At 41.2% G+C, this 26,190-nt stretch overlaps 1 protein-coding gene across 6 annotated transcripts in view; it reads right to left on the bottom strand.

The window, feature by feature from the left end:
• si:ch211-266g18.10 (titin) overlaps window positions 1-26,190 on the bottom strand; it is a 66,195-nt gene that overhangs the window by 22,786 nt on the left and 17,219 nt on the right. For 4 of the 6 annotated variants that reach the window (XM_057860032.1, XM_057860031.1, XM_057860030.1 and 1 more), the window contains exons 7-13: window positions 22,781-22,924; window positions 17,474-17,692; window positions 17,355-17,399; window positions 17,220-17,267; window positions 14,557-14,583; window positions 7,744-7,839; window positions 1,415-3,112 (exon numbers count right to left, since the gene is read on the bottom strand). In XM_057860032.1, coding sequence (XP_057716015.1) covers window positions 1,415-3,112; window positions 7,744-7,839; window positions 14,557-14,583; window positions 17,220-17,267; window positions 17,355-17,399; window positions 17,474-17,692; window positions 22,781-22,924 — 2,277 coding nt within the window. The remainder of the gene's footprint in view (window positions 1-1,414; window positions 3,113-7,743; window positions 7,840-14,556; window positions 14,584-17,219; window positions 17,268-17,354; window positions 17,400-17,473; window positions 17,693-22,780; window positions 22,925-26,190) is intronic. The other 2 variants (XM_057860034.1, XM_057860035.1) reach the window with 2 other exon arrangements.

The following is a 26,190-nucleotide window of genomic DNA, read 5'->3' on the forward strand; positions in this document are numbered from 1 at the left end:
CAGCACCAAAGCATGATATTTCCATCCCCATGCTTCACAGTGGGTATGGTGTTCTTCGGATGCAATTCAGTATTCTTTCTCCTCCAAACACGAGAACCTGTGTTTCTACCAAAAAGTTCTATTTTGGTTTCATCTGACCATAACATATTCTCCCAGTCCTCTTCTGGATCATCCAAATGCTCTCTAGCGAACCGCAGACGGGCCTGGACGTGTACTTTCTTCAGCAGGGGGACACGTCTGGCAGTGCAGGATTTGAGTCCCTGGCGGCGCATTGTGTTACTGATAGTAGCCTTTGTTACTGTGGTCCCAGCTCTCTGTCGGTCATTCACTAGGTCCCCCCGTGTGGTTCTGGGATTTTTGCTCCCCGTTCTTGTTATCATTTTGACACCACGGGGTGAGGAGAGAGTTGAAAGTCCGTGTTGGCCAACGACAGCCCCAAAACATCACCGCTATAGAGGAGATCTGCATGGAGGAATGGGCCAAAATACCAGCAGCAGTGTGTGAAAAGCATGTGAAGAGTTACAGAAAACGTTTGGCCTCCCTTATTGCCAACAAAGGGTACATAAAAAAGTATTGAGATGAACTTTTGGTATCGACCAAATACTTATTTTCCACCATGATTTGCAAATAAATTAAAAATCAAACAATGTGATTTTCAGTTTTTTTTCCCCACATTCTGTCTCTCATGGTTGGGATTTACCCATGTTGACAATTACAGGCCTCTCGAATATTTTCAAGTGGGAGAACTTGCACAATTAGTGGTTGACTAAATACTTATTTGCCCCACTGTATTTATTCTAGCCGTCTCACCTGAATTGAAAACGAATGACTGCCTCCAACACATCCATTCCATTGGGCTGGCAGCGATTGAACATTCATTTGCTGCCAGCGCTCCCAGTTCATTTGAATTGGATGTCTATCGCTGTCAGTGGCAGCCAATGAGTTCATAAAAATATGCGAACGTTTACAGTGGATACAGTAATTTACAGTACATAGTTGAATGACATTCACTCGTATTTTGAGATATCATTGCTGTTATGCTTATCTTGCTTTTCTTGTTTGTCTATCTTCTATACTGAGTGTATAACCACTTGTCTCTGCAACCCACCGAAAAAAGTCACCTTTCCATACTTACCTTAGTTTTTTGTTCAAATGCAAAAAACTTAAATATTTTCTTTGTCGTAAAACTGCAACAAATGGAGATTTGTAAAGGTCAGGGACTTACCATGGTGACCCCCAACGGAACAAGCCAAAAATCACAACAGCAAAACCATAACTAATTAACAGCCAGCACATTGACTGTCAATTATCACATTATTTGACAATCATCACATGGAGCACACAGAAGCTTTTTCATGATTAGTCATGAAAAAAATGTGGAAAGATGGAATGAAAAATGACTTTTTTTTTGTACCTGCGTGGAGCTGCGTGGGAGCAGGAACATTCGTTCGGTCTTCTCCCATATCATCTGCCTCGTCAGGATGATGGCCCTCCTGCTCCTTATCATCATCGACAACCACCGCTGTAGTTGCCTCTTCTTCATCAGCAATTGTTGTCTCATCTTCATTATCATCTTCATCTAGTGTTATTGTTTCCTCTTTGTCATCTAATGTTGTTTTCTTCTCTCCATCATCAGCAAATATCATTTTTTCCTCATTGTCATCTAGTGTTGTTGTATCGTCTTTGTCATCTGATGTTGTTTTCTCCTCTTCTTCAACAACTGTTTTTTCCTCCAGCATGTCAGTGCCTTCCTCCTCATCCTCCTCATCGACAGTTGTTGTCTTCTCATTGACTTCCGCCTCATTATTAAATCTCAATTTTTCCTCATTTTCAATTCCTGTTATTGTCTTTCTTTTGGCCTTGTCCTCATCATCGTGTACAGTTGTTATCTCATTGTCCTCCTCCTCATCTAAAGTCTTCTCCTCATCCTCATCATGATCATATTCTGTTACTGTCTCCACCTCTTCATCATGTAAGGATGTTTTCTCATGATCTTCATCCTCTGCCTCCTCTTCATCATGTACAGAGGTTATTTCCTCATCGTCTGAAGTCCTCTCCTCTTCCTCATCATGATCATATACTGTTGTTGCCCCCTCCTCTTCATCAGGTGAGGATGATTTCTCGTCATCTTCATCCTTTGCCTCCTTTTTATCAACTACAATTGTCTCCTTTTCTTCTTCCTCCACATCTAGAGTTGTCTTCTTATCATACTCCTCATTATCACCTAATCTAATTTTTCCCTCCTCCGCCTCCTCATCAGTAGTTGTTACCCCCACATCTAGTAATAATTTCTCCCCATCTTTATCTATTTTTATTTTTTCTTTGGTCTCCTCTTCGTCCTCGTCTTCATTTACAGTTGTTATCTCCTCATCTTCCTCTTCATTTGCAGTCTCCTCTTCTTCATCATGATCATCTACTATTGGTATTTCCTCCTCTTTATCGTGTAAGGAGTTGTTTTCAGTGTCTTCCTCCTCCTCCTCATCTAAGTGGGTCTTCTCTTCTTCCATGTCAGGAATGTCCACCATTTTTGTATCCTTGTCTTGTTCATCACCTTCTGTTTTGGTCTCCTCTACATTATTATCATCATTTATTATTGTCTCATCTAACATTGTAGCCCGTTCCTCATCCTCGTCATGATCAGTCATAGTCAAGGTCTCCTCGTCTTTGTCAGATATTTTCTCATCTCCCTCATCAGTTGTTTCCTCCTCTTCATCATTATCATCTACTGTTGCTATCTGGTCCTCTTCCTTGTGATCATCTATGGTTGAGGATTCCTCGTTTTCATCATCATCATCAGCTAAAGTTAGTTCCTCCTTTTCCACCTCATCTATTGGCATCTTGCTGTGCTTTTCCACCCCTCCTCCATCATAATCTTCAACAACAGCGTTCAACTCCTTGTATATTGAGTCCTCCTCCTCGCCATTTACAATTTGTGTTTCAACAACTGTTGTAGTGTCAGTCTCTACATCATCGTAACTTTTCTCCTGATCTATGTCATAAAATTTGATCTCCTCCTCTAACTTCTGCCCAACTGACAGGTCTTCTGTTCTTTCAGTCTCCTCCTTCTCCTCCTCTTGGATATCCAGTGACGCTCCAAAGCCAACGCCTTCCACTATTGATGTGATAGCGACACATTTAAATCTCTCCTGTGCGTCACTTGTTACGTTTTACAGTACATCCAGATAGTATTCACAGGGCTGCACGAGTTCCATATTTTGTCATCACAGCTGTATTCCGAAATGGAATAAATTCAACTTTGCCTAAAAAAATATCGATTTATGAAAAAAAAATGTTTTTTTCCTTTTTTTGGGGGGCAATCATTTCTCTAATAACTGACTTTATAACTCGTATTCATTCGTATATCACTATTATGATTTGGGATTTCATAATTCTAAATAAACATGAAAAAGTCCCAAGCTGATTTATTAATTAAACAAACCCATCTCTAAAAGTCTGGATGTTCATCAATCGACAGTGGGAGTTGTCACAAATGGAGAGAGTTTGGCACTGTTGCTTCTCTCCCAAGTAGTGGCCGTCCACCAAAGATGATGCTAAGAGTTCAGCGCAAAATACTCAGAGAGGTAAAAAAGAACCCTAGAGTGTCTGCTAAAGACTTACAGAAATCACTGGCACAGTCCAATATCTCTGTGCACACATCAACTATATGTGAAACTATGGCCAAGAATGGTGTTCATGGGAGGACTCATCCCCACTGTGAAGCATGGTGGAGGGACCATCATGATTTGTGGTTGTTTTGCTGCTTCAGGGCCCAGACAACTTGTAATCAATAATGGAAGAATGAATTCAAAGGTTTTGCAGGAAAACGTGAGTCTCTCTGTCAGACAGTTGAAAACTAAAAAGAGAATGGATGCTGCAACAAGACAATGATCCAAAACACAGAAGTATATCAACTACAAAATTGTTTCAAAAGAATAAAATACGCATTCTGGAGTGACCAAGTCAAAGTCCAGACTCGAACCCCATTGAGATGCTGTGGCATGACCTAAAGACAGCAAATAATGGCAGACATCACAGGAATCTGACTGAACTACAGCAGTTTTTTTTGAGAAGATGGGCCAAGATTAGTCCTGATTGATATGCCAGACTGATCTGCAGCTACAGGAAGCGTCTGGTTGAAGTTATTGCTTCCAAAGGGGGGCACAAAATATAAAATGTGATGGCTCACTTACTTATTTTTCCCTTTCTGTCATTGTTTGCATACTATCCTCATTAAATTATGAAATCCTATAAATGTTTTTTTTTTCTTTTTTTTTGTTAGTTAAAGCGGACACTGTTTTTTCATTTGTGTGATTTTGACAAAGATCAGATCACATTTGATGGTGATTTTATGCAGAAATGTGAGAAATTGCAAACGGTTCGGATACTTTTTCATACCACTGTAAATATTGAGCTGTAATATGTCATTTTTATTTATTTTTCCTACCGACACTTGTTGTGTGCTGGTTGCCACGTTAGATCTATTAATTGAATAATATCGCGCGGCTAGCCTAACCTGTTTAAAAGTTGGGACTGGACAGCAGGTTAATTTAGAGAACTCCACAGAACAAAGTCTACTTCAGATTTAGGGGGGCACACACATGCACTCGAGATCCGACTCATTATGTGTTACCTCTGTGTAGGGGTTGCAGGCAGGGGCGAGGACAGGGGGTGAATGGCAGCAATTAATTGTTTGTTTTGCTTCTGCTTCAATTAATGTGCCGCCTTCTTGTCAGCGCTGCACGTTCACAGGAGGTCGTGTTTGGAGGATAGAGGGTGCTCTCACAGTGATTCTGGCTGCTGCGCTTGGGAAGGCACATGCATTACTAATAGTATTGATCATGACCTAACAACCTTAATAAGGGTACTTGCTCGGTTAAGAGGGCAAGGGCCAGTGCCTGAGCACCACTTGGCATCTATGTGTGCACCCGTACGGATATCGGATAATATTGACATTGATTTTTCATGATCGGTTTTAGGCCAATATGCATGTTGCCTTCAAAGTGAATGTAGAAGCCTCTGCCTTCGCACAACGGCTCATTAATGCTGCATGCAGTGTAGCATCATAGTACAATTAGCCATAATATGTTCAGAACCGCATTTAACTCATTTGCTCCCAAAAACGTATAAATACGTTATATTTTTTGATTGTTTTAGTGTCCCAAAGACGTACAGTGGGGCAAATAAGTATTTAGTCAACCACCAATTGTGCAAGCTCTCCTACTTGAAAAGATTCGAGAGGCCTGTAATTGTCAACATGGGTAAACCTCAACCATTAGAGACAAAATGTGGAAAAAAACCCACACATTGTTTGATTTTTAAAGAATTTATTTCCAAATTAGAGTGGAAAATGAGTATTTGGTCTCCTACAAATAACCAAGATTTCTGGCTGTCAAAGAGGTCTAACTTCTTCTAACGAGGTCTAACGAGGCTCCACTCGTTACCTGTATTATTGGCACCTGTTTTAACTCATTATTGGTATAAAAGACATCTGTCCACAACCTCAGTCAGTCACACTCCAAACTCCACTATGGCCAAGCTGTCGAAGGACACCAGACACAAAATTGTAGACCTGCACCAGGCTGGGAAGACTGAATCTGCAATAGGTAAAAACGCTTGGTGTAAAGAAATCAAGTGTGGGAGTAATTATTAGAAAATGGAAGACATACAAGACCACTGATAATCTCCCTCGATCTGGGGCTCCATGCAAGATCTCACCCCGTGGCATCAAAATGATAACAAGAACGGTGAGCAAAAATCCCAGAACCACACTGGGGGACCTAGTGAATGACCTACAGAGAGCTGGGACCACAGTAACAAAGGCTACTATCAGTAACACAATGCGGCGCCAGGGACTCAAATCCTGCACTGCCAGATGTGTCCCCCTGCTGAAGAAAGTACACATCCAGGCCCGTCTGTGGTTCGTTAGAGAGCATTTGGATGATCCAGAAGAGGACTGGGAGAATGTGTTATGGTCAGATGAAACCAAAATAGAGCTTTTTGGTAGAAACACAGGTTCTCGTGTTTGGAGGAGAAAGAATACTGAATTGCATCCGAAGAACACCATACCCACTATGAAGCATGGGGGTGGAAACATCATGCTTTGGGGTTGTTTTTCTGCAAAGAGACCAGGACAACTGATCTGTGTAAAGGAAAGAATGAATGGGGCCATGTATCGAGAGATTTTGAGTGAAAATCTCCTACCATCAGCAAAGGCATTGAAGATGAGACGTGGCTGGGTCTGTCAGCATGAAAATGATCCCAAACAAGTAGCCAGGGCAACAAAGGAGTGGCTTCGTAAGAAGCATTTCAAGGTCCTGGAGTGGCCTAGCCAGTCTCCAGATCTCAACCCCATAGAAAATCTGTGGAGGGAGTTGAAAGTCCGTGTTGCCCAACGACAGCCCCAAAACGTCACTGCTCTAGAGGAGATCTGCATGAAGGAATGGGCCAAAATACCAGCAACAGTGTGTGAAAAGCTTGTGAAGAGTTACAGAAAACGTTTTGCCCCCATTATTGCCAACAAAGGCTACATAAAAAAAGTATTGAGATGAACTTTTGGTATAGACCAAATACTTATTTTCCACCATGATTTGGAAATAAATTCTTTAAAAATCAAATAATGGGATTTTCTGTTTTCCACATTCTGTCTCTCGTGGTTGAGGTTTATCCTTGTTGACAATTAAAGGCCTCTCTAATATTTTCAAGTGGGAGAACTTGCACAATTAGTGTTTGACTAAATACTTATTTACCCCACTGTATGCATACGTCTTTTACTTTTTAAAATGTTTTTAAAAAAAGACATCTTTGGGTCGTGATTCAATTATGCTCCAAAGCACAAAGCTGAAAATCCATTTTAAAGCAATCAAACTGGCCACTGGAGGGCAGTAGCGCATTTGGTAAGACCCGGAACCTGATTCAACGGCAACGAACGGCCAAGCCGCATGGCCGGGCGCCGGCAGAAGACGACCGAATGGATGCCAGGTGGCGGACGATCGAGCAGAACAACCAGTAGGACGCCCGGGTTGCCAGGCGTTGGACGACCGAGCAGAACGACCGGGAACACTACTGCAGCGGACAATGCCTTTGAGTCTGTGCTGCTCGCGAACAGAGCCCGCAGGGACTCAAAAAAATTCATCTTTATGAGACAGCGATGAGGGAAAAGTTTAACCGGCTGTCGCGGCCAGAACAGCGTCATCTTTCAGTTAGTTATGTGTAAATAAATTGCTACTTTGCTTTGCTATGCTGATTTCCAAAGAATGGAAAAAGATATGAACTAACTTTTTTCTGCTGAAAGAAGAGGGTCTAATCTATCTTTTGGTTGGTTCCATGTTTATATAGCAATAGAACAGAATTTTCTGTGGGCCTTGCAAAATCAGTCAAAATCCAGTAAAACGGCCGGGAGTGAAGAGCCTTGCTCTGGTGAAAATGGCTGGGAGTGAATGAGATATCGGTATTGGTTTGATATCGTTATCGGATTTTTGGGAGTTGGACAATATCGGGATATCGGTTATAGGTAAAAAGTCATTACCGGACAACTCTAGAGTAAAGCTAAAGATACTACACTCAACAGGGATCCAAAACTGACCATCTATGCTCCAATTATGAGAATTATCTGTTCGTTTTTTAGTTTTCAGAGAAGAATTTATCCAATTCTGAAAATGGGCTGTGACAACAAAACGCGTTGAAAAGTGACGCATCTGTGACTACTCCCAGATGCACTGTAAATGTGATGAAAACAAGAAATACCCTGGTCTGCTTCTGACGCTTTTTCGTCTTCATGGCGATCTTTGGCGGCAGCGTGCATCATCATCATCATCATCACCTCCGGAACTGAATCACCAGCTTGTAACGTCACAGGTTATCACACACGTATAAAGGCAAGATGAGGTGGAATGAGACACGCGACTGTTTTTATTACACACATGGACATGCTAGGTAAAAAACACTCAGTGCGACTGAAGCAAGCTGTTGTACAAAAGATGCTTGGACAACGCAATCCATCATTTTTAATATACACAATTTTTTTGTGAAAAATGTCACACAGTGAGAAAAAATTAAACACATCAGTTCCCCCGTTCACGCTTGAGACTTTGTAACAACAATGATTCACACCAGGGTGGGACATTTTTACTCAAGGAAAGTATATTCACTTTTTTATTTTACTAGTGGTTAAATATTAGTGTCTGGGTTGAGTTATTTTGACTAGACTTAACATTGTTCCAAGATGCTGTTTATTCAGACAGGAAAATATTGACAAATTGAAAAAGTGAAGGCTGTACTCATTATTCAATTCGAGTGCATATTTTGTCCCTTAACCAAAAGGCAACATGCATTTTTTGGGGTACTATTTTCAATGGGTCTTTGGTTACCCTTCTAATGCGGAAACAGACTATGACTGTAAAAAAAAAAAAAAAATCAGGAAAACCCTGAAATACATGTGAAAACAGTACATTGCTTAAACAACCGTAATTTTTTCAAAATTGCAAAGATATTTGAAATCCAATTCGAATTGGTCAAGGAATATTTTCTTTCATATTTGAGGAAATGTAAGAACATAAAATATTAGAAAATGATTAAGAAAAAAAAAAACCTTGGAGGAATGTTTGCCCTTCAAAAGTCCTTAGTAATCATGCTTTATTCAAATGAACCGTCTTCTGGCTATATTTTCAAACATTTATGGGAAATTAATGCCACCATCCTGCTTTCCGTGGTATTGCACTTCCTTGGTTCTCTCTAATACAGTATACAAGTACAGAAGCTACAGCAATCTTCTCAAAACTTTTCGCTCTTTAAAAAATTCCGATCTGGTTTCTTAAAGCTTTCAGATATAAAGTGACGAGCAGAAGTATTTTCACCCTTTGTGATTTTGCAAGTTTGTGTCATTTATAGTAATCTCTGATTTTTAAAAATGTTTTACAAGTTAGAACTGTTGCGAAACTAATTGCTGACTGTGTTGTAAGTCCCACCTGTGGTTATGTGAGCAATTGCCCTTGCTGTGCAGAGTTTAGCCTAAATAATTGTAAATTGGTTGTCATAACATTTATACCATGGATATTATCTGAAATTCAGGCTTATAAGTCCCACAGCATGGCAAGTGGGCATTTGCGTGTTGTTTTCAGCACCATTTTCTACGTATGTTCCGGGACCTGTGCCCGTCTCCTCATCCCTGCGCTGTCATATGTAGTTTGCGTTCCAGCACCTTATGATTTACAAATTAAGCACTGGTAAGACCAGAGACCTTTCGAAAGACACCAGAGACAAGAATGTTGGGCTCCACAAAGCTGGGACAATAGGAAAGCAGCAGGTGAGAATAGATCAACAGTTTCAGCAATTGTTAGAAAATGGAAAAGGCTAAACATGACTAAGAGTCTACCTCGGACTGGGGTTCCATGTAAAATCTCTCTTCCTGGAGCATCACTCATGATGAGAAACGTGAGGGCTCAGCCTAGAACTACATGGCAGGAGCTGGTCAATGACCAGAAGCAGGGACTGGTAATCTGTAGCTTCTGGAGGATCACCGAACGGCCGGTGCTCTGAACGGCCGGCGGCCGCCATACATACATGGCTGTTTTTATCCCCCCTATCCTCTATGATTATCTAGAGTTCGCATCCAATCCGACAGGTGGCAGCAATGCGCCTGGCTGTTAACTGGAAGTTCCCCAGACAAGCGCAGGGCAAGTAAGTAGGGATGAAGAGGCAGAGATACTTTCTAGGTATATTGGCAATTGTTATCCTACATTTTAAATGAAATAAATGGCAATTAAAGGGTTAGTGCTAGCTAGTCCATGTCCCCGTTTGCAATCGTGTCAAGTTACAGTATGCTAGTCTTACTATCCCTCTCCTGAGAAAAAATATTTTAGCTGTAAAACAACGTATGCACACGCAGCAGCAATATTAATTCAGAAGAAATATAGTCTCCTGCCTTTTTCTGGTTCTACATAGAGATCCTGAGAGTGTTGTGTTCATTTCTCAGTGAGTATTCAAGTTAAAATGTATTATCATAAAGCATACCATGTTTTCTTTGTGCTTCAGGCAGTCTCCTGCCTTTTCTGGTTCTACATTAAGACCTGGACTGTGCTGTTAATAAATCAGTGAGAATTCAAGTTAAAAAGCATAATAATGCAATGTGTAGTTCTTCATAGCCGCTTCATTTTTCTCTCAAAGTGCACGAAATTGATGCATTTTACTATAAAATGTAAAAAAAAAAAACATTGTCCCGAGGGGGCATGCACCCGGACCCCCCTAGAGGGTCTGTGTTTCCCTTCGTACAGCGATTCTTGTGGGCTGGGCTGAGTCAAAGTCCAAGGCTGCTTTTTAGTCCAGGTCCGCCCCTGACCAGAAGAGAGCTGAATGCACAGTTTCAAAGGCTACTGTCAGTAGAACACTACGGTGCCATGGTTTAAAATCATGCATTGCTTAGGAGGTTCTTCTGTTGAAGCCAGTACATGTGAAGTTTGCCAGGGACCATCTGAATGATGCAGACGGGTCATGGGAGAAAGTCATGTGGTCAGATGAGACCAAAGTACAACTTTTTCGCGCAAACTTTACTCATTGTGTGTGGAGGAAAAAGAAGGATGAGTACAGTGCCAAGAACACCATCCCCACTGTGAAGTATGGGGGTGGAAACCTCATGCTTTGGGGCTGCTTTTCAGCAAAGGGGACAGGACGACTGTACTGTATAAAGCCTGAGTTATACTCCCGCGTTGCGTTGACGGCGCAGCGACTACGTTGTCATTCGACATGTGATAGTTCTCCGGCCAGGTGACGCGTTGCTCTGTAATTCACCGCCAAGCCACTAGAGGGGTGTGGCGTTATGTTTGTACAGTTTTGGGACATGCTTGTTGACTTCCTCTTGTCTAGTTTAATGGAGAAAAAAATAAACAATGCAAGATGGAACGCTTGAATGTGGATCTTCTGCTCATCAACATTGAATAAATGTTGATCATACAAATGTTGATGCGCAGGCGATGCAGAAGACGGTTTTGAGGCGGTCTATCCAACTTTTGATGCCGCATAGAGAGTTCTAGCCTCGGGTGCAAACCAGCTAGCTGTAGCGGCTAGCTTCAAACTGGCCTCGAGCACTGCGTCCAGCGTTTTGTCCGAGGTCTGCAAAGCCCTCCAGCCCGATTTGTTTGCCGTGTCCTACAACCAGCCAGTGGGAAGCCATAGCAGATTTCTGGCGTCTATTGAACTTCCCAAACTGCATTGGAAGCCTTGATGTTAACGTTATCATAAAAGCACCGAGGCACTCTAAATCGGTGATGATGTATCGTGTGTGAACTGTCTGTTGTTGAAAATTAAACATCAAAACAACTCTTTTGACACCAAACCAGTGCTTTATTCTTCATATGCTTGAAGTGTGACATGTAAATAAGTCAGACTCACAGCAAACATATGTACACAATAAATGATGAAGTGCACCAACCAAAAATACGACATTAAGTGATAAAAAGCTGGCAGTTTTTGGCCGACTGGGTCACCGCTTCGTGTGGCCATTCGATTCCGAACACACACATTCTGTATATGTCTCGGTGGTTCTTCCTTTTTAAAATGTTTTTTTTTTTTTTTTTTTTTTTTTTTTTTAATTCAATCGCTGGCTGACCTCCAGCCCCGTCTTTACAGCAATCTCCTGCCAGGAATTGCTTGCCATTTGACAAGCTTCATAATGTCTTGATGAGACATTGTAGAAGTTGTCGTTCTTGCTCTTCGTTGATACTCTCGTCGGCTTGGTCCATTTTTGCGTGTAGAAAATTAATGTTTGAGAATGACGGGGATTTCGCGCTGAACCGGAAACAACAGTCTGAGCGGACCAATCATAGTCCGTTTCCATCACGTCATACGCGTCTGCGCGACGCGAAGGTTAGAAAATTCGAGTGGAGCGCGTCAGGCTAGGGCGGGTCGTAACTCGGGTCTTCCTTGACCGCGCAGGTCTGACGCGGAAGTATAACTCGGCCTTTAAGCAGAGGATGAATGGTGAAATGTATCGTCAGATTTTGAGCCACAACCTCCTTCCCTCAGTAAGAGACTTGAAGATGGGTCGTGGTTGGATCTTCCAGCATGACAAGGATCCGAAGCACACAGCCAAGTTGACAAAGGAATGGCTGCGTAACAAGCATATCAAGGTTCAGGAGTGGCCAATTTCCAGACATCAATCCAATAGAAAATCTTTGGATGGAGCTGAAACTTCATGTTTTTCAACGACAGCCCCGAAACCTGACAGATCTACAGAAGATTTGTGTGGAAGAATGGGCCAAAATCCCTGTTTCCATATGTGAAAACCTGGTGAAGAACTACAGAAAGCGTCAGCAAACAAAGGCTTCAACACTAAATATTAGCACTGATTTTCTCAGGGGTACAAATATTTATGAACCCCAGTAAATTACAAATAAAGTATTGACAAATTTGAAAACAATTTAGATTATGTCTCTATAAGTGCAAATGCGTCTATGATTGAAATTTCAGACGTCTACCTATTTTCTAAGTGGGTGAATTTGCAAATTCACAAGGGGTGCAAATACTTCTGCTCCTCAATGTATCTGCTTACAAAAGCACGCTGAAAAAGATTAGGATGCAAACCTTCAAGTAAAAGTTTCTTGAGTGAGAGTTTATTTATAAATCATTTATAAAACATTTTTAAACAGTTTATTACGATACACTCTTTGCCTCCAGAGGGTATCATAACTCCTTTTTATGTCAACTGGTTTTGTTGGAACGAAAAGCTCAATTTATCAGTAAATTTTATTTTTGCGCAGTTGTAGAGTCATAATTGGAGTAAACAAAACAAGTGTTAAATGAGTAAGCCTCACCAGACGTATTCTTACGCTTCAGAGCAAACTAGTTCCCAACCTCAAAACATCATTGACCCCTTCCAAATGTTAGGTTTGGTGAACACAAAACATCAATGCACATACCAAGGTGCCTTATTTATATTAGTATATACAGTGGGGCAAATAAGTATTTAGTCAACCACTAATTGTGCAAGTTCTCCCACTTGAAAATATTAGATAGGCCTGTAATTGTCAACATGGGTAAACCTTAACCATGAGAGACAGAATGTGGGATAAAAGCCCAGAAAATGACATTGTTTGATTTTTAAAGAATTTATTAGAAAATCATGGTGGAAAATAAGTATTTGGTCAATACCAAAAGTTCATCTCAATACTTTGTTATGTACCCTGTGTTGGCAATAACGGAGGCCAAACGTTTTCTAGAGCAGTGATTTTTTGGGGCTGTCGTTGGGCAACACGGACTTTCAACTCCCGCCACAGATTTTCTATGGGATTGATATCCGGAGACTGGCTAGGACACTCCAGGACCTTGAAATGCTTCTTAGGAAGCCACTCGTTTGTTGCCCTGGCTGTGTGTTTGGGATCATTGTCATGCTAAAAGACTCAGCCACGTCTCATCTTCAATGCCCTTGCTGATGGAAGGAGATTTTCACTCAAAATATCTCGATAGATGGCCCCATTCATTCTTTCCTTTACACAGATCAGTTGTCCTGGTCCCTTTGCAGAAAAACATCCCCAAAGCACGATGTTTCCACCCCCATGCTTCACAGTGGTTATGGTGTTCTTTGGATGCAATTCAGTATTATTTCTCCTCCAAACATGAGAGCCTATGTTTCTACCAAAAAGTTCTATTTTGGTTTCATCTGACCATAACACATTCTCCCAGTCCTCTTCTGGATCATCCAAATGCTCTCTAGCGAACCGCAGATGGGCCTGGAAGTGCACTGGGGGGCACGTCTGGCAGTGCAGGATTTGAGTCCCTGGCGGCGCATTGTGTTACTTTGTTACTGTGGTCCCAGATCTCTGTAGGTCATTCACTAGGTCCCCACGTGTGGTTCTGGGATTTTTGCTCACCATTGTTATCATTTTGACGCCACGGGGGGAGATCTTGCATGGAGCCCCAGATCGAGGGAGATCATCAGTGGTCTTGTATGTCTTCCATTTTCTAATAATTGCTCCCACAGGTGATTTCTTTACAACAATCGTTTTACCTATTGCAGATTCAGTCTTCCCAGCCTGGTGCAGGTCTACAATTTTGTTTTTGGTGTCCTTCGACAGCTCTTTGGTCTTGGCCATAGTGGAGTGTGGAGTGTGACTGACTGAGGTTGTGTACAGGTGTCTTTTATACCGATAATGAGTTAAAACAGGTGCCATTAACACAGGTAATGAGTGGAGCTTCGTTAGACCTCGTTAGAAGAAGTTAGACCTCTTTGACAGCCAGAAATCTTGCTTGTTTGTAGGTGACCAAATACTTATTTTCCACCATGATTTGGAAATAAATTCTTTAAAAATCAAACAATGTGATTTTCTGTTTTTTCCCCCACATTCTGTCTCTCATGGTTGAGGTGTACCCATGTTGACAATTACAGGCCTCGCTAATCTTTTCAAGTAGGAAAACCTGCACAATTGGTGGATGACTAAATACGTATTTACTGTATGTACTTATTTACTGTATCACTGTATATATATATATATATGTATACAAAATCATATTGAACAAGTACAAATATTTTGTGCATGCATGAGATATCGTAAGATGAGGATGTCTTACCTTTGACATATGTTGGCAGAAATTCACCTGCATTTTTAAGATGAAAGATATCCGTAAGATGAAGTTAGTCAAGCATATCTTAAATTCGAAGTTAAGATTTTTTGACATTAGGCTTCATCTTTGAATTACCAGGGTTAAATTAGTTGGTGGAGTTGATTTCAACAAACTCCGTGACGTTTGTAAGTTATGTGTTAGTTTCAGGGCTCCGGAGTGGCTAAGCTAGTGCGAGTCAATGCGGCCAATTTAGCATGCCAAAAAAAAAACGATAGAGATCCACGAACAGATCCAACATAGTCAATAAATTCAAAACACAGATCATTGTTCTAAAATACCCATGCGGCCAAAACAATGTCGCAAAAAACTGCCGTAATTCATTTCATTTTGCAGGACTATGTTTTTAGATGCGTAACACGGCCACAGTGGTGAGGAGTGCTTCGGCTACTCGTGCTCAAGCTGCATTCGAGGTAGGCGGGAAGTCTGACTTATTCCGCTCGGAAGGTACAAGTTGCGACCTCAAAGCATTCCAAGTGAATGTAAACAGCTAAGCTTGCGACAAGTTTTTTTTTAAAATTTTGGCCATCAAAAGACATTTTGACCTCCAGCAAACCTGCCTTCTCGTGAGCGATCAAATAGTGGAGGCGTTCCAATGATATTTTTCCAGATCGGAGGTTGTAAACTCTGACTTCCCACCTTCCTCGAATGCAGCATCAGTCAGCTGAGTTAACTGACGGCCGGCAACATGGCGAAATGTGCATTTAGAGGCTGTGGAAACAGACAGAAGAAATGGGCAAAGGAAAGTTTCCACAAATTCCCTATGAAGAACGAGGAACAATATAAGCTGGCTACGACATAAAAAATCAGCGGTGAAAAAAAACAATGTGATATCACTCCGCCCTGCTCCTCTGCAGAGCTTCTGGATTACAAATGCTGCTGTTCACACTGCAATTATTGTCATGCAAAGGTAAATTTTAATAACTTTATCCTGAAAACACAGCCAACACTATTGATTGCATGGGTCATCGATGATTTTCATGTGTGCATATGTTGTTTTTATTGGCATGCTAAGTTGGCCCAATTGACTTGCGCTAGCTTAGCCACTCCGGAGCCCCGAACCTTACAAATAACTAACAAACTACACAGAATTTGTCGAAATCAACTCCACCGACAAATTAAACCAGGGGTCGGGAAACTTTTTGGCTGAGAGAGAGCCACGAACGGCACATTAAAAAAAAAAATTATTCCATGACAGCCATACAATATTTTTGAAACTAAAAATACAAGTAATGTGTCCATTTTATGTAATTTCAAAACTTTTAAAGTACAAGGGTTAGTCTCTGAATTCTTTTTAATAACATTGTTATGCTGTTGCTAATCAATGATGAGTATTTCTTCCCATTAAAGCGACTTCTGGAGCTGCATGGTTTTGCTGATGGTTTTGTAGTCTGATTGATATTTGGGGGGGGGGGTTAATCTTCATGCAGGCGTTGAGAAACTTAAGATGTGTCTCTTTTCATGTTCACGAAGCACCACGAATCCTGTTTTTCCCCACCATGCACGGAGCACCATCAGTGCACACTGAAACAAGTTTATTCATCGGTAGATTTTTTTCTTTAGCGAACTCAGTAAAGGACTTGAATAATTCCTCCCCTCTTGTTGTCCCTTTTATAGTCAAAACCTTGCAATCACGCTGAATTGGGATAAATTGCTTACGTCTGTTGACTCATCCAAAGCGAGAGAAAAAACATTGCCTCATTTATGTCCTTCACTTGTGTTGATTTGACATCATGATGGTAAGATCGTGAATAGTTCTTCTCGCCGACACAGGCTTGTCTTTTATCCGTTTAATTATCTTGTCCTTATCCGACAAGTCGTCAAAAACTCTCCACAAATAAAAATTCCTCTTTCCGTTCCTGCTGAAAAGTACGATACTTCTTGCCTTTTTTTCTTTTTGCCATCTTCTCGAAAGGGTTTTTAAAATTAGCTGACAAACGCGGAAAACAAAACTAAAATTGAGGTAAGTTTACTTCATGCACATGCGCACATTGTCCGCTATTTTCGACAGCAACAAAATACGGCGACCCAATTTGAACAGTGTCTCTTCCTCATCTGCGTTGCCAATGCGATTGATGGATAAAAAATATATAGATAGACACAACGACATGTATGTTTGCCACTTTCCCACTAAAATTACCGCGAACCGGCTTTCTAGTTGCTGGTTGTAGTATACGGACTACGTGTCCCATGATCACCCTGGATCACGCAGCCAATGGCATGGGACTTGGGGGGATCTAACGTAGCACATCTAGGTTGCTATTTGATGATATGTAGTGCGAATTGCGCGAGTGTTGTCGGAGCGAAAAAAAAAAGTTAACATACGCCGCAAAAGTCACGTTTGCTCATTACAGCACAACACCAGCATATGACCAGTGACCGTCGCCGTTTCGCGCAATGCGCAAAGGAGTATAACGAGACTTTTTGTTTTGTTTTTGTTTTTAATAATTAAAGATTTGTCTGCGAGCCAGATGCAGCCGTTAAAAGAGCCAGATCTGGCTTGTGAGCCATTGGTTCTCGACTCCTGAATTAAACCCTTGCTAACTCGAAGATTAAGCCTGATGTCAAAAATTCTGAACTTCCTCTTTAATGACACATAAAAAAACTCTCACCTTTTCGCCTCACTATTTGTCTGTCTGAGTAAGATGGTATGCTTTCATCTAAACAAAGACGACAACAAAACAATTTAAGAAGCGACTTTTCCCATTAATAGTTTTACTTGTTAGAATGTGAGGTTTATAAACAACCTTTTTCATGAATGACGTCCTCAGGCGGTGAAGCAACAGGCTCGGCTGAGAACAACAACAACAAAAAAAACTGCAATCACCGCTCACTGAATATGATTGTATTGCCCTGATCGAATTACCTTGCTGTCCAACAATCATGGCCGACATGTAGGCCATGAACAAATCCTTCTTGTCAGTCAGCGCCAACGCGGCATCTTCCACCGCTTTGGCAGGATCCAAGGTGACGTCGGGCAAGTACCCCACAATGGTGTCAACTAGCAGGCGGTACTGCTCTGTGACGATCTGGGTCGTTCTGTTAAGGGCGGCGGAGGGGCTGAAGTATAGTGTTGCCTGGATGTCTGATTAAAGACAAGAAATGTACAAGTCTTAACTGTCTGCCACTGACAGTGACAGATGTCCAATCCACTGAACCAGGAGAGTTGGCAGTTGACTCCTGCAAGCCTCTCACTGTTCAAGTGGATTGGACGTAGGTCATTGTCAATGGCACTGAAACATAATCATTCAGGTGACGTTAATGCAACACTCGGTAACAGTTTTGCTCGATTTTAGCGACGCTGGTGGACAAAAGTGGTAGTTTTATGCCTTGAAGAAGACAATTTCCCATGAGGACCGGCGCACACCCGCACAGTGTCATAAAATCATGATATCCTGGTTGCCTGCAGATGGACTAAATCAGGGGTCCCCATCTGCCGGGCCGCGGACCGGTACCGGTCCGTGGCGCATTTGCTACCGGGCCGCACAGAAATAATAATTTAATAACGACCGCATTCTGGCCGAATTAACCCTGTGCCCCTGCTTAACACACCAATATCCCTGTGTACTCTAGATATAATACTACGGGATAGATTACAATGTTGTCATAGAAGTCCATTGATTGGACTGCTAGCAGGACATCTTGTTTGTGTATATAATATATCTACAGTATGTGCGCTTGTCCTCGATAATAACGTATTACTTGGCCGCGGGCGCAGCACATTTGTTCCCGGAAATAATTAGCCCCCACACGAGCGAAGATAACTGGAAAACAGACGTCTTTGGAGATATTTTTACTGCGAAAAGGATATTTTTACGGCAAAAAAGGGCACCTGACGAGCCTACAACCTCGAAGACCCACGAACTGCGAAGGAGTGGATTCGTGACCCGTTTGTGAATAAACAGAGAGATCGCAAATGACGGCGACCTTATTAAACTTGCATTTGAGACAACAACTCTACCGAGGTTCTGGATTAAAGTCATTCTGGAATATCCTGACATCGCGACAAGAGCATTGAAAACCTTGCTACAATTACCAACATCGTATCTTTGTGAAGCGGGCTTCTTAATTAATGTTTAACGACAAGGCGAAGTCGTTAATGGTGAGCGCGGTGTGCAGCTGTTGTGTGCAGCTTACATGGCAGGATAAATCTGAGGAGAACTTTTCTACAAGTCCTTCCATGATCAAACGTAAGTTAATATTCCTTTCTTTCAAGAAAGTTTGTAGTGTTTACTTTGGAATCGCTGCATTTGCGCATTTTGCGGCTATGTATGCAGAGCCGCATCGTTGCAATTTTTGATGGGTTGCAAAATTTGTCAGAACACTGGTCCGTGAAAAAAAAGACCCATATAACACCGGTCCGTGGTGCAAAAAAGGTTGGGGACCCCTGGATTAAATTAAATTTCTGTTTCCATCGGCTGTGTGATAGATGAATAGCAACAAGCCCTTTTCACACACTTATCCAGGGAAATTCCCGTGTAAGGTGACGCGGGATTTACTCGCGTCATTGCTTTCACGCATGTAAAAATGTCCCGAGAATGACGCGGGTTGGACACTTTCACAGACTTGTCTCGTGTTGCCCACTGGCGCTTTCTGTGCAGAGAGGGCTGCTGGCGCAATTTCATAACCTGGACATTACGTCTTTTTTGGTGGACATCGGCTGTCTCAATGGAAAGTCCCGGATTTATACTAAGAAACGCCCCTTGAAATGTCTGCGTGATCTCCGTGTCAGTTGACCCGGGAAATTGGTTTCACACATAGGGGCTACCCGTTTAAATCCCGCGATTTTCCCGGTATTTCGGCGTGTGTGAAAGAGTGTATTTAACGTTACAGACAAAATCTCTTACACTCATCCAGAGTCTTTAGTTTTGGCCTAAAGTAGGGCTATCAAATTTAGCACGTTAACGGCGGTAATTCAAATTTTTTAAATTAATCACGTTAAACGTAATTAACGCATGCGCTGCACGACCCACTCACGCAGTGTCGCGTTCAGTCTATAAAGGCACCGTTTTACACGTATATAGAGCTAAAAGGCAGCGTAAAATGAGTAGAGTGAATTTTGGCAGTATTTGGAGCCTTTTTTTAATTGGCTAAAGCCTTACAAACCCTCTCTCAACAATTAGAAATATCGTGAGAAGCAATGTGGGGAAGAAAGGTAGTAATTTATCTTTTTCTTAACACCCTATGTTATTTCCCAACGCAGAGAAGATATATAAATTATATAACGCACAATCATGGTTGCACTTCCCATCATGCATTTGGGCAGAACGCTTAAATGGCTACAGTATCATTTACTGAAAGCTCAACAAATACACTGGATGGCAATATTTAGTCACAATATACAAAGTCACATTTATCCTTTAAGAATTACAAGTCTTTCTATCCGTGAATCCCTCTCAGAGAAAGAATGTTAATAATGTAAATGACATCTTGAGGATTTATTGTCATAATAAACAAATACAATACTTATGTACTGTATGTTGAATGTATATATTCGTCCGAGTTTTATTCATTTTTGTCTTAATGCATTGCCAAAATGTATATGATCGGGAAAAATTATCGGGAATGATTGGAATTGAATCGGGAGCAAAAAAAAAAGCAATCAGATCGGGAAATATCGGGATCGGCAGATACTCAAAACGATCGGGATCGGATCAGGAGCAAAAAAACATGATCGGAACAACCCCAGTAACGAATCCAGTTTAACAACAACAGCATGTGACGGTTAGCAACCATGTGACTTAGTGTGGCTAACTTCCCCACCTGAACTCGTCAGCACGCCAGAGCCAATGTTTTTTCTTGAGTATCTTGGTAGCCTCCTTTTTTTTCCCCTCCTTGGACAAAACTTTTTGTCTTTTGTTACTCTGCCATCTTTGCAGAATTTGCACGAAAGCATTCGCATTGACTTCCGTCTTTATAATGAATGGGGAAAGGGGGAAGTGACGAATGCCGCAAAGCAGTCGGCACATTTGTAGTTTTTTGTGTGGCAGGGTTCCTGCCACCCTCATTCATTCATTTTCCATGCCACTTTTCCTCACGAGGGTCGCAGAGGTGCTGGAGCCTATCCCAGCTAACTACGGGCAGATGGCCCTGCCACCCTCCTCAAAGTTAATTAGTGCTGGTGAAAGCAATAACGACTCCTTCAAGATATAAAAGAGGTCTCATTCAACTAGTTGTCAGTTGACAAAATGTAATATTATAATAATGTCAAAGTAATATATGAAAATATTTGATAAAGGTTGAAAAGTTACCCAGTGTTGCTTTAAATTGTTAAAAAATAATAAGTGGGCTGAAATTTCAAGTTTTGATGGAAAATTTAAAAAATCAAGTTAACACCATAAACTGAAGAGTATAATAAACTGGAATTCGTTAAGTAGTTTGAAATCAAAATCTTTAGTGAACTGGACTAAGTTTATCATTTAGTTAGGGTAAACAAGATTCAAACCCGAGCCAACAACATGGCTACGGAATTCACAGATAACTGAGCTAACTCGACAAAATGACTTCGGAAAACACAAAATAACAATTTAGTTAAGATAATGAAGAATTTGAGTTAACTATTTAATTACCAAAGTCGCAAAATTGCTACAAGCAACATTGCCTCATGTAGTTACTACTTTACACCAGAAGATGGCAGATGAACGAGAAACATGCCGGATGTCTGGCATCTGTCGTACCGGATGTCTGCCATCTGTCGTACTAGTAGTAGTAACTACATGAGGCACCATACAGTGGGGCAAATAAGTATTTAGTCAACCACTAATTGTGCAAATTCTGCCACTTGAAAATATTAGAGAGGCCTGTAATTGTTAACATGGGTAAACCTCAACCATGAGAGACAGAATGTGGGAAAAAAAGCAGAAAATCACATTGTTTGATTTTCAAAGAATTTCTTTGCAAATCATGGTATTGCTGGTATTTTGACCTATTCCTCCATGCAGATCTCCTCTAGAGCAGTGATGTTTTGGGGCTGTCATTGGGCAACACAGACTTTCAACTCCATCCACAGATTTTCTATGGGGTTGAGATCTGGAGACTGGCTAGGCCACTCCAGGCCCTTGAAATGCTTCTTACGAAGCCACTCCTTTGTTACCCTGGCTGTGTGTTTGGGATCATTGTCATGCTGAAAGACCCAGCCACGTCTCATCTTCAATGCCCTTGCTGATGGAAGGGGATTTTCACTCAAAATCTCTCGATACATGGCCCCATTCATTCTTTCCTTTACACAGATCAGTCGTCCTGATCCCTTTGCAGAAAAACAGCCCCAAAGCATGATGTTTCCACCCCCATGCTTCACAGTGGGTATGGTGAAATTCAGTATTCTTTTTCCTCCAAACACGAGGACCTGTGTTTCTACCAAAAAGTTCTTTTTTGGTTTCATCTGACCATAACACATTCTCCCAGTCCTCTTCTGAATCATCCAAATGCTTTTTAGTGAACCGCAGACGGGCCTGGACTGCTGAAGAGCAGGGGGACACGTCTGGCAGTGCAGGATTTGAGTCCCTGGTGGCACATTGTGTTACTGATAGTAAGTAGCCTTTGCTACTGTGGTCCCAGCTCTTTGTACGTAATTCACGAGGTCCCCCGTGTGGTTCTGGGGTTTTTGCTCACCGTTCTTGTTATCATTTTGACGCCACGGGGTGAGGAGGGAGTTGAAAGTCCGTGTTGCCCAACGACAGCCCCAAAACATCACTGCTCTAGAGGAGATCTGCATCGAGGAATAGGCCAAAATACCAGCAACAGTGTGTGAAAAGCTTGTGAAGAGGTACAGAAAACGTTTGCGCTCCGTTATTACCAACAAAGGGTACATAACAAAGTATTGAGATGAACTTTTTCTATTGACCAAATACTTATTTTCCACCATGATTTGCAAATAAATTCTTTAAAAATCAAACAATGTGATTTTCTGTTTTTTTTTCTCCACATTCTGTCTCTCATAGTTGAGGTTTACCCATGTTGACAATTATAGGCCTCTCTAATATTTTCAAGTGGGAGAACTTGCACAATTAGTGGTTGAATAAATATTTATTTACCCCACTGTATTTGCAACTCTGGCTTGTTAAAGTCCGCAATATTGCTTGTCGCAATTTTGCAATTTTGGCGCTTGAAAAGTTAAGTTTGCATGAGTAATAAAATTTTTTATTTTTTAAAGTGAAGATTCACAAGCACTAGCCATTGACGATGTCAACCACGCCGTCTGTAGTGACCGCCATCACTTCCTGCAGACCGCCTGTTATTTTGTTGACAGTGTCGTTTGCGACGCTGACGACGTTCCCACCGAACGCCACCGGGTCCAAAAAGCTGATGTCGATGCTTCCTTCAAAACAAACATATAAACAGCATTTTTTTTTCATGTTTCAAAAAGTGTTATTTAAAGGAAGACTATGCAGTTTTCAAGCGAGAAATACTTGAATGGAGTGTAATCTACTCACAGTTTGAACAAGTGTGGCCTAGACAAAGCAAAATCAGTTGGAAGTTAAGTCGCACAGAGAGATTACGAGATAAAAGTCCCAATACCATGAAATGAACTTCGCCACGTGTTCTAAAATCGGCATTTTGTAAAACGTACCGTAATTTTCGGACTATAAGCCGCTACTTTTTCCCCTCATTTTGAAACCTGCGGCTTCTAGTCCCGTGCGGCTTATTTGTTGATTTATTTGGGTTAATAGGTAACACTGTCTTTGACAGCGGATGGACATTAATGACATTCTTAATTATGTCACTTAATCCATTTATGTCCAGCTCGGATCTTTACATCCATTCACAAGTGAGATAATTTGCCGGATGACACAAAATAACATCTGTGATAAGCATTCATTAATGCTCATGGCAGTGTCATGTCATAATTATGATGGTCTTATGACAGTCTTATGGTGCCACTGTCAATTAAAGTGTTACCAGATACCATAAATAGCAATCAATGAAACAACTGGAACAGTAACTGAAAAAATAATTAGCACAGAACATAAATTTTGATTGTTATTTACATCTGTAGCGCTGCAATGCATGCTCGGAGGCATGTTGGATGACAAAATTTTGTTTGGTTTCAATTGCTCTTTAAGTCTCCTTAGGCAGAGGGTTAACTTACTTATTTTTCATTGTTTGTGTGTTATCCTCATTAAAATATGAAAAGCTACAGTGGGGCAAATAAGTATTTAGTCAACCACAAATTGTTCTCACACTTGAAAATATTAGAGAGGCCTGTAATTGCCAACATGGGTAAACCTCAACCATGAGAGACAGAATGTGGGAAAAAAATCCAGAAAATCACATTGTTTGATTTTTAAAGAATTTATTTGCAAATCATGGTGGAAAATAAGTATTTGATCTATACCAAAAGTTCATCTCAATACTTTGTTTTGTACCCTTTGTTGGCAATAACGAAGGCTAAACGTTTTCTGTAACTCTTCACAAGCTTTTCACACACTGTTGTTAGTATTTTGGCCCATTCCTCCATGCAGATCTCCTCTAGAGCAGTGATGTTTTGGGGCTGTTGTTGGGCAACACGGACTTTCAACTCCCTACTCACCCCGTGGCGTCAAAATGATAACAAGAACGGGGAGTAAAAATCCCAGAACCACATGGGGGGACCTAGTGAATGACCTACAGAGAGCTGGGACCACAGTGACAAAGGCTACTATCACTAACACAATGCGCCGCCAGGGACTCAAATCCTGCACTGCCAGACGTGCCCCCCTGCTGAAGAAAGTACACGCCCAGGCCCGTCTGCGGTTCGCTAGAGAGCATTTAGATGATCCAGAAGAGGACTGGGAGAATGTGTTATGGTCAGATGAAACCAAAATAGAACTTTCTGGTAGAAACACAGGTTCTCTTGTTTGGAAGAAAAATAATAATGAATTGCACCATACCCACTGTGAAGCATGGGGGTGGAAACATCATGCTTTGGGGCTGTTTTTCTGCAAAGGGATCAGGACGACTGATCTGTGTAAAGGAAAGAATGAATGGGGCCATGTATCGAGATATTTTGAGTGAAAATCTCAAGATGAAAGATGAGATGTGGCTGGGTCTTTCAGCATGACAATGACCCCAAACACACAGCCAGGGCAACAAAGGAGTGGCTTCGTAAGAAGCATTTTAAGGTCCTGGAGTGGCCGAGCCAGTCTCCAAGTCTCAACCCCATAGAAAATCTGCGGAGGGAGTTGAAAGTTCGTGTTGCCCAACGACAGCCCCGAAACATCACTGCTCTAGAGGAGATCTGCATGGAGGAATGGGCCAAAATACCAGCAACAGTGTGTGAAAAGCTTGTGAAGAGTTACAGAAAACGTTTGGCCTCAGTTATTGCCAACAAAGGGTACATAACAAAGTATTGAGATGAACTTTTGGTATTGACCAAATACTTATTTTCCACCATGATTTGCAAATATTTAAAAAATAAAAATCAAACAATGTGATTTTCTGTTTTTTTCCCCACATTCTGTCCCTCATGGTTGAGGTTTAACCATGTTGACAATTACAGGCCTCTCTAATATTTTCAAGTGGGAGAACTTGCACAATTAGTGGTTGACTAAATACTTATTTGCCCCACTGTATAAATGTTTGGGTGGTTTTAGTGAAAGCAGACACTGTTTTTTCATCTGTGTGATTTAGTCAAAACTCAGATCACATTTGATGGTGATTTTATGCAGAAATTCGCGAAATTTCAAAAGGTTCAGATACTTTTTCACACCACTATACCGCTTTTCAATGCTAAATATGAATAAATACATTAAACACACACACACACACACACACACACACACACACACACACACACACACACACACACAAAAAATGTGTTTTTTTTTTTTGGCGGGGGGGGGGGGTTACTTATCTTTTCACTTATCGCCGCGGGTTCTGGTCCACATTAACCGTTAAAAATAAGGGATCACTGTATTGTTTCAGGTTTGAATATCAATCAATCAAATCAGTCAAAACCTCTTGGTTGTTGATGCAGTTCAATGAAGCTGTTTCGGAATTCATTTGAAAACTGAAATGATTCGAAACACATTCAAGTCATTAATTAATGGCTGCAACTAGAGATGTCCCGATCGATCGGGTCCGATCACGTCATTTTCAAAGTATCGGAATCGGCAAAAAAATATCGGCCATGCCGTTTTTTAATATATATATATTTTTTAATTAAATTGTTTTCTAATTGCATTTAACGTTACAGACATTATATGTTACACTCATCCAGAGTCTTTAGTTTAGGCTTAAGGTAGGGTTATCAAATTTATCCCGATAACGGCGGTAATTAATTTTTTAAAAAATATATCACGTTAAAATATTTAACGCAATTAATGCATGCACTGCACGACCCACTCGCGCATTGTCGCACTCAATCTGTAATGGCGCCGTTTTACCTATATATAGAGATAAAAGGCAGCGTTAAATGAGTAGAGTAAATTTTGGCAGCCTTTGGAGCCTTTTTTTAATTGGCTAAAGCCTTACAATCCCTCTCCCTACGATTAGAAATATCATGGGAAGCAATGTGGGAAGCAAGGTAGCAATTGATCTTTTACTTAACACCTTATGTTATTTCCCAACGCAGAGAAGATATATCAATTGGTAGCACTATGCACA

This window comes from Corythoichthys intestinalis, chromosome 15 (assembly GCF_030265065.1).
Source record: "Corythoichthys intestinalis isolate RoL2023-P3 chromosome 15, ASM3026506v1, whole genome shotgun sequence".
NCBI lineage: Eukaryota > Metazoa > Chordata > Actinopteri > Syngnathiformes > Syngnathidae > Corythoichthys > Corythoichthys intestinalis.